The following is a 9,058-nucleotide window of genomic DNA, read 5'->3' as shown; positions in this document are numbered from 1 at the left end:
ATAGCCGGGCACCATCAGCCTTCTTCACCACACTTACTTATGCACACATTCGTCTTCAGCGTTTATGTTGGGAAGGTGATCACACAATGATGGTTTTTCTCCTGAGCTGTGAATGCTCTCATTCTGCATTCCTTGCTTTGCCTTTTTAGGTTATTTTCCATTTGTGGTTTTTGATTTTTTTCCCCCCTCTGTTTTATTTCTTTTCTTTTAAAAAATCATTTTACTGGGGGCTCTTACAGCTCTTACAACATTCCATACATTACTTGTTTCAAGCATATTTGTACATATGTTGCCATCATAATTTTCTAAACATTTACTTTCTATTTGGTATCAGTTCTTCTGTTTTCCCTCCTTCCCCCACCCCCACCCTCATAACCTCTTGATAACTTATCAATTATTGTTGTTTTCTTATCTTACGCCAACCACTATCTCCCTTCACCTACGTTTCTGTTGTTCGTTCCCCTCAGAGGGGGGCTACGCATGATCATTGCAATTGGTTCCCCCTTCCTCCCCACTTCCTCCACCTTCTCCCCACTCTTCTGGTATTGCTACTCCCAATTCTGTTCCTGAGGGGTTTTCTGACCTGGATTCCATGTGTCCTGAGCTCTTATCTGTACCAGTGTACATGCTCCAGTCCAGTCAGAACTGAAAGGCAGGATTTGGGTCATGATGGGGGCGGGCAGGGTGAGGAAGCCTCAAAGAACCAGAGGAATATTGTGTGCTTCATTGGTGCTTTACTGCATCCTGATTAACTCATCCCTTCCTTGTGACCCTGCTGTGAAGGAATGTCCTATTGTCTACAGATGGGTTTGGGGCCTCTGCTCCAGCCCCTCTCATTCTCAACAATATGGTTTGTTTGTTTGGGGTCTTCTGGTACCTGTTACCTGATTCTGTCAACAGTTCATGATCACAGAGGCTGGTATGCTTCTACCATCTGGGATTGTTGCTTCTCTGTTAAACGGCCACTTGTTTATCTTCAAGCCTTTAAGACCCTGGGTGCTATATCTTTTTGATAGCCGGGCACCATCAGCTTTTGTCACCACATTTGCTTATGCACCCTCTTTGTCTTCAGCGATTGTATCAGAAGGATGAGCATCACAGAATGTCAGGTGGTTAAAACAAAGTGTTCTTGCATTGAGGGAGGGCTTGAGCAGAGGCCTAACGTCTGTCCACGTCCTCAATGTATTGCCATATAAATATATGCACATTTTTATGAATTAATATATTTATATAAATGCACACCTATGTTTATACCTCTACCCACAGCTTTGCTTCCCAGATCTTTGCTCTGTTTCTTTACCTTTCTTCTCCCCACCATCATGCTTGCCCTTCTGCTTCTTAGTACTTCTTCTCAGCTAGGTTGCTGTTGCTCCAACACCACCGGAATCTCTATATCCTCCTGGTTGTTGCTTTTAATTCCCTAGTTCTTCCCCTGTCTATGGCGTTGTTTGCTCACCGCTCCTTTCCCCCACCTCCTCCTCCCCCACGGTCCCTCTGGGACTGTCAGTCCCGTTGCTTTCTTCTCAGGCCTGATTCCCATGCCCACCTTATGTTGGTAGGAAAACCAACAATAACAGAGACAAAACAAAAAGATAACAGAAGATTGAATAAAATGAAGGAGGGGAGGGGAGGACTAGTAAAAACACAAAACCCAAAGCATACATAATCCCAGGTGTATGTTTTACTTAGAGGCATAGGGCTTCCTTTTTGAAAACAAAGCTGGATCTAATTTCTCTTAAGTGACTGTATAATAGTACAGCTGGAAATATGGTTGAAGAATGGTTCACTTGGGAAAACCTGATCTAGCCCAATCTTCCCCTTTGAATGTGGGGAAAGCCAGTCCCCTGCTCTTTTCACTACTGAGCTGCCTTAAAAAGAGTGCAATCGGTGCTGTGGGCTGGGCATTGGGCTGGTAACCACACAGTGGGCAGTTCAAACCCACCAGCTACCCTGTGTGAGAAAGGTGAGTTTGTCTGCTCCCAGAGAGATTGGCAGAGTCCCAAACCCCTTTTAGGATCGCTGTGAGTTGGGATTGACTCCACGACAGTGGTTTTTGGTGGATAAAGGTACCTGAGAGGTGATGGGATTCAGTGGTCACAATCTTGCCTTTCATGAAGGAGGCCTGGGTTCCATTCCTGGTCAGTGCACACCATGGACAGCCCCTTCCATGTCCTTCCATGGAGACTTTCCCGTGGCTAGGACGCTGAACAGGTTTCAGGGAAGCTTCCAGACCAGGATAAAGGGCCGCCACCATGTGATCCCTGATCATAGGAAGGCCCAGGACTAGGAAACTTTTCATTCTGTGATACATGGAGTGGTCACGAGCTGGGATCAACTAGACAGCAGGTGATAACAGAAAGTCTGAAGGGCCCTGGGCCTCAGCTGCCTCATCCATCAATGAAGGGCTGGATGGGTTGGTCACTACAGGCTGTCTGGGAGTTCAGCTCTCAGTCCCGTGTCCTGCCTCCATCCTCCAACTGAGACCCTGAGCTATGCCAATGCTACACTCTGCTGCTTCCTGACAGCCGGCTTAATAGAGGAAGCATTGTCAGAAGGAAGTAGCCTGAGGGACACAATTCATTAGGGTTTTATTAGGACTGCCACTCATCTGATTACTTGTTGCAAGAGTAATTTGATCATCAGCGTGGCTGCTGTAACCTGTGGCTCTCGTACATACTGAGAAGCCGGGCTGGGAAAATGCCTCCATTGATCATCTGCTGCTTTCAGTTTTGATCTGGGATGACCTCCTGCAGCCTCTCCATCACTGAAATCCTCCCCTCTCTCAGGAGAAGGACTCAGGATGCTCTTCTGCTATAACCCGGAATGAATTCACTCTACCCAAGGCACCTCCTTGCCTAGCCTCTCCAGCCCAGTTCATAGACCCCCATAGCTTGAAAATTCAGGGTCAGTCTTCATTCTTCGTACCCAAGCCAAACTCACTGCCATCAAGTCGATTCTGACTCATTGTGGCCCTTTATGACAAAGTAAAACGGGCCCTGTTTGTTTCCAAGACTAACTCTTTTTTTTTTTTTTAACATTTTATTAGGGGCTCATACAACTGTTATCCCAATCCATACACACATCAATTGTGTAAAGCGCATTTGTACATCGTTTATCAAAACATTTTCTCTCCCAAGACTAACTCTTTACGGGAGTAGAAAACCCCATCTTTCTCCCATGAAACCACTGGGTTTCGAACTGCTGGTCTAGTAGCCTCCCTTCCTTTCACTGCTCACTGTATCCTGCCCATCTCAGCCAGGGACCGTCCAGAACACAAGTCCAACTGTGTCTGTGATCTTGGCCCATGTCCTGTTCGTCCTTACTCCTGGGGAACTCACTGTGTTCTGGAAAGGGTGCCCCGTGCTTTGCATGCTGGGCCCACAGTTCCTTCTGTGAGAAACAACAACACCTAGGTTGTCTAGGTGGCAAACACCATCATCTTGAGTCTGCAAAAGGCGGAACTGAGACTCAGAGACACAGAGTGACTTGTCAAGGTCCACACAGCTAGGACACAGTCACACTCAGGCGTGGTCCCCACCCACTGTGCTGGACTAGAAGCATCACAGCAGCCCGAATGAGTGGGCTGCCAGACGGCATCAGCAACAGGAAGATGATGCTTGAGTTTCTTAGTGCTGCTATCATCGACTTGGGCTAGGGTGGACAACACATGCTTGGAAGAGGCAGGGCACTAGTCAACTCAGAAGGCCTTTGAGGGTTAGTGATTTTCCAGTCAGAAGGGACTGGAACATGCGTGATCCCAAGCATGAGTGCCTCCTTCATGAAATGTACACGCTAGCTACATCCCCCATCTTCACTCTAGTCTGCAGCAGGCCTTCCTTTGAGGACTTGCTGATTTGTCTCTCCTGGAATCCCAGAGGACCCCTGGTGGCACCGAGGGGAAGCACTCGCTGCTATTAAACGGTCAGTGGTGTGAATCTACTAGCCGCCCCCAGGGAGAACGATGCGGCCTTCTGCTTTCAGGAAGATGGTCCCCTACAGCCATCCACTCACGGCGACCCTGTTTAGGGTGCCCAGGGCTGTAACTCTTTACAGGAGCAGGTAGGCTCACCTTTCTCCTGTGGAGTGGCTGGTGGGTTTGAATCACCATTCTTCAGGTGGTCAGTCCAGTGCTTAGCAGAAACCACCACCGGGGCTCCTCCCACAAAGATCCCAGCCTTGGAAACCATCTGAGGCACCTCTCCTCTGCCCACTCCTGATTCTGACACACCTCATTGCCCGTGCTGGCCTAAGGAGTCCAGGCCCGCTGCTAACCAGAAGGTCAGCAGTTTGAATCCCCCAGATGCTCCATGCGAGACAGATGTGTCCGTCTGTTTTGGTAAAGATTTCCCCAAACCCACGCTCACTGCCATCTGGCTGCTTCTGACTCAGAAACCCTATGGGAGCAGTTCCACTCTGTCCTTGAGGGTCACTCTCAGTGGGAATTGCCTTCATCGCAAGGGGTCCGTCTTGAGTGATTGGAACTGTGTGGTTGGCCTGGCCAGAAGTGGCCCATTCCACTGTGAAAAAATATGTCATCTTGGGCCCTTTAAGGGGGGCGGTGCACTCTTTCTGGCTCCTCTCACTCTCTGTCAGCAAAGCTCTTCCGGGCAATTCCCAGGTTGACTCTTGTGGCCCTGGAACCAGGAAACCCAGTGCTTTTCCTGAAAGTGCACCCAGGGGCTGGCTCTCCTGGGCCACGTCCCAACGGTTGAGGTTTCGACTGTGGGGTCAGAAGAAGAATGTCTTTCTCAGTGAGGCTGGCTTTTGAGGGCTGAGTAAATAACTCACTCTTGAACCCTGGTAGTATAGTGGCTTATACATTAGGTTGCTAACCACCAGGCCAGTGGTTCTAACCCACCAGGAGAAAGAGTAGGCTTTCTGTTCCTGGAACGATTTAGAACCTTGGAAACAGGAAGCGGGAGCCGTTCAACCCTGTCCATTGGCTTGCTCTGGGTCTGGAGTGACCGTGAGGTTGGATTCTCTGGTTTGGCTGCAATTGGGTGTGCACCCTGCTCACACCTGGCCTGCTTCATTCTGCAACTTGAGGCTCTGCATCCCCCTTGGCATTGGCCCTGTCTGCCCTCGTTCTATTCTAAGCTTCCTGATCATTGGCTCCACCACATCTGCCCTTGTCAACTAGACCATGTCTGTGAATGAGAGGGGGCATGTGCTTGCACTTGGCAGGTTCTGATGAGCAATTAGGCCAGATGGAGCAGATGGAGCGAATGTGGCAGGCAGGCAGCCCTCGTTCATCAGGAGCCCACTGTCTCTGGGCCATGGCTCCAGGGGCTTCAAGAATGAAAATGAAGTCAGCAGAGCCATCCCCTTGGCCAAGTCTGTGTAAATTGTTTAGGCAGACAGATAACCCCAGAGAGAAGGGTGCCCCAAGCCAATATCGAATATGGTGTTCATTCTCAGGCACCATCAGCTTTCTTCACCACATTTGCTTATGCACCCATTTGACTTCAGCGAGCGTGTTGGGAAAGTGACCATTATGAAATGCCAGTTTAATAGAACAAAGTGTTCTTACATTGAGAGACAACTCCCCCCCTCTAAGGAGATTTTGGCCATACTTTTTACAAGACGGTTTTTGTTGTTGTTGTTCTTTTGGAAGTCCATGATACCTTCAATATTCTTTGCCAGCACCACGATTCACATGCATCAATTCTTCTTCAGTCTTCCTTATTCAATGTCCAACTCTCACAGGCAAGTAAGATGATTGAAAATACCGTGGCTTGGGTCTCAGGTGCACCTTAGTCCTCAATATACCGTCCTTGATGTCCAACACTTTAAAAGAAATCATGTAGATGTACTCAAGGTCAGCAGATTTACTCAACACAATGTGTTGTTTGACTTCTTGGCTGTTGCTTCCGTGGGAATTGATTGTGGATCCAAGCAAGATGAAATCCTGGACAATGTCACTCGTTTCTCTGTTTATCATGGTGTTACCTACTGGAACCATTATGAGGATTTTGGTTTTCTTTACATTAAGTTGGAATCCATATTTAAGGCTGAAATCTTCGATCTTCATCAGCAGGTGCTTAAGCCCTTTCAGTAAGCAAGATTATTTCACCTGCATATCAGAGGTTGCTAATATGCCTTCCTTCAATCCTGATGCCTCATTTTTCTTCATGTTGTTCAACTTCTCTGATTATTTGCTCAGATTATAGATAGAATACATATGGTGAGAGGATACAACCCTGACCCACACTTTCCTGATTTTAAATGATGCAGTATTTCCTTGTTCTGTTTGGACAACTGCCTTTTGATCCATGCACAGGTTCTCCATGAGCATAATGTAGCTGTGGGACTCCCCCTCTTCTCAAGGCTACCCATAGTGTGTTATGATCTTCTACCCAGTTGGATGCCTTTTCATAATCAATAAAACACAAGTAAACATTTCCCCTGGTATTCCTTGCTTTGAGCCACAATCCATCTGAGGTCAGCAATGATATCCCTTGTTCCACATCCTGTTCGGAATCCAGCAGCTCCCTATCAAGGTTCTGCTGCGTGTGATGGCTTGCCTGTGATATTAGTGATATTGTTTGGCAATGTCTGCATTCTCTTGGGTCACCTTTCTTTGGAATGGGTACAACTATGAATTTCTTCCAGTTGGTTGGCCAGGTCGCTGTCTTCAAAATTTCTTGGCTAGATTTCCAGTGCTTTCTCAGTCTATTGAAGTATTGAAGAATGCTCTTCTGTCACTTCCTAGTGCCTCATTTCCCCCTAATATCTCCAGTGCCGCTTGGATTTGTTCCTTCGGTACCCTCAGTTCTTAACCATATGCTATCTCTTGAGATGGCTGAAGGTCAACCAAGATGACTGAAATGAAAGTGAGTCCTTTGTGTGAGATTTCAGTAAAGCCAAAGCACCGTCATTAGCCTCCTGCAGTTTTATTGATCCAAAAGGCACAAGAAGTGATACTGTTTCATCTTAGAGTTCTCCCTTCAAAAGACTTCATTTTCTGTCCCTCTGATGCAGAGGTAATCTCTGCTGTGATGAAACGGGAATCTCTTTTTGCAGCAGATGCAATGGCTTTTCTGGGAATCTTGACAAGCTGGAAGCAGAAGAGTAGTCAAGGCTCAAAGGTTCAGTATCAGCCCTCCCATTGCTGCCGTTCCGACCTGCTAATCTTGCCACGTTTTGAAGGTTTAGCCACACGCTCCCTCCCCCTGCCACCTTATATGCTGTGAGTTCACTGGAAGCTACATCTTATTAACCCCTTGGTGCATAACCCACTGACCAGACCCACCGCCATTGAGTGGATTCCAACTCATAGTGACCCCATAGGACAGAGTCGAACAGCAAATTGCCTCATCTTCCTTCAGCAGACCAATGTTTAAACCATTGCACTACCAGGGCTCCCCTGGTGCATACATGTTTAATAACTGTAAACTTTCCTCACGAATGAATGCATTGATCCATTAATGCGTAATGAGATGCGGTCACAGGCATGGTCCTTGTTGCATTTCCCGCTGGAAACCTTCCTTTGCTTCAGGAAGCAGGGACCGTCTTACTGATTAGATAATCATGGGTTCTCGGCCCTGCTCACTTCCTCGCCAACCATCTAACCGGCCCTGCTTTCTGTGGCAGGTCCCCCCATCTGGCCTGCAAGGACTCCCTCCCGTGGACCCACCAGATGTGGCCCAGATCTACCCTGTTCCTGCCAACATTCGGCCTGTGCTGAGTAAATACCGAGTGGAGGTATGGGGCAGTGGATTGTCAAGTTGTTTTTGAGGATTAAGGGGCAGTGGGCTGGCCTGCACAGGGTGAGAGGCATTGAACAAGGGACAGGAGACCAAGAGCTAAACACCATGTAGCTCACCCGTGACCTAATGGGATCTCTGTGGAGCCCCCACTCATTGGAGGAACACCTGGCTGTCCCTAGGGGCATGCCTGACTTTCATCCCTGGGTCGGGACACACATGCTGACTCTCCTTTGGTCTTCAAGTGACAGCTCTGCTGGTCCTCTCCTCAGGTGCTCTTCTGGGGCGTCCGAGAGATGAAGAAGGTGCAGCTCCTCTCCGTGGACCGGCCCCAGGTTCTCATTGAGTGTGGGGGGCGGGGAGTCAAGTCCTGTGTGATCCAGAGCTACAAGAACAACCCCAACTTCAACGTCCAGGCAGATGCTTTTGAAGTGGTGCGTGCCTCTCCCTTGACCTTGACCTTGCTCTCGATCTTCTTCCCCAGATGGAGCCTATGCTTCAGTAACGGGGCTTACTGAAGCACATCCAAGGTTCAAACGTCTGCAAAAAAGAGCAGGCTAATGTAGCAAAAAGAAGACAGAATGGATGGGATAGATGTTTGTTGTTATTTAGTTTGGTCTGGTTTGATTCTCAAAGACTTCAGGTGTAGATGAGATGACACAGTAAATCAGACAGTGAACAGTCAACATATTGCCTTGACTTGTGGGTTGTTAGGACTGGGAAGTTGTGATAAATGCAAAATCTCAGGCTTTAATGCTCGTCTGCAGGGGCCTTGATAGCCTAAGCGTTAAGTGTTCAGTTGTTAATTCAAAGGCTGGCATTTCAAACCCACCATGCACTCTGCAGAAGAAAAGACCTGGTGGTCTGCTTCCATAAAGATTACAGCCAAGGGAAGCTGGTGGGGTAGCTCTACTCTGTCCCATGGAGTCATGAAGGGTCGGAACCTCCTCACTGTCACACAGCAGCAATGTGTCAACTCTGCTGAATCAGAAACTGTTGGGTGTGAGGCCAAGGATCTCAGGCTTAACAAGTCTGTGTTAGTCTGGGTAGGCTAGAGAAACAAATTCATAGACACATATGTGTATAAAGAAAAGGTTTATATACAAGAGGAATTGAACATTGAGAAAACATCCCAACCCAGTCCAGTCCAAGGCCATAAGTCTGATATTAGCCCCTATGTCTGATACCAACCCATAAAGTCCTCTTCAGACTCACGAAACACATGCAATGAAGCCAAATGCAGGACGATCACAAGCCAGTGGGTAGTAAGTCTTTGGGTCCAGTGGCAATGTAAGCAACTCAGCGCTGGCAGGAGTCTCTCTGTGGCTTCTCCGGCTTCCGAGGTCTGGTTG

General features: G+C 48.0%; 1 protein-coding gene across 1 annotated transcript in view; it reads left to right on the top strand.

Annotated features, from left to right (window-relative positions):
* The window catches only part of FER1L6 (fer-1 like family member 6), a 136,169-nt gene that overhangs the window by 79,796 nt on the left and 47,315 nt on the right, over nt 1-9,058 (top strand). The window contains exons 22-23 of the mRNA XM_004697400.2: nt 7,594-7,704; nt 7,979-8,140. Coding sequence (XP_004697457.1) covers nt 7,594-7,704; nt 7,979-8,140 — 273 coding nt within the window. The remainder of the gene's footprint in view (nt 1-7,593; nt 7,705-7,978; nt 8,141-9,058) is intronic.

This window comes from Echinops telfairi, unplaced genomic scaffold (assembly GCF_000313985.2).
Source record: "Echinops telfairi isolate 266 unplaced genomic scaffold, ASM31398v2 ScPeMD7_1;HRSCAF=3_0, whole genome shotgun sequence".
In the NCBI taxonomy this organism is placed as follows: Eukaryota; Metazoa; Chordata; class Mammalia; order Afrosoricida; family Tenrecidae; genus Echinops; species Echinops telfairi.
This window is presented reverse-complemented; position numbering and strand designations above follow the sequence as displayed.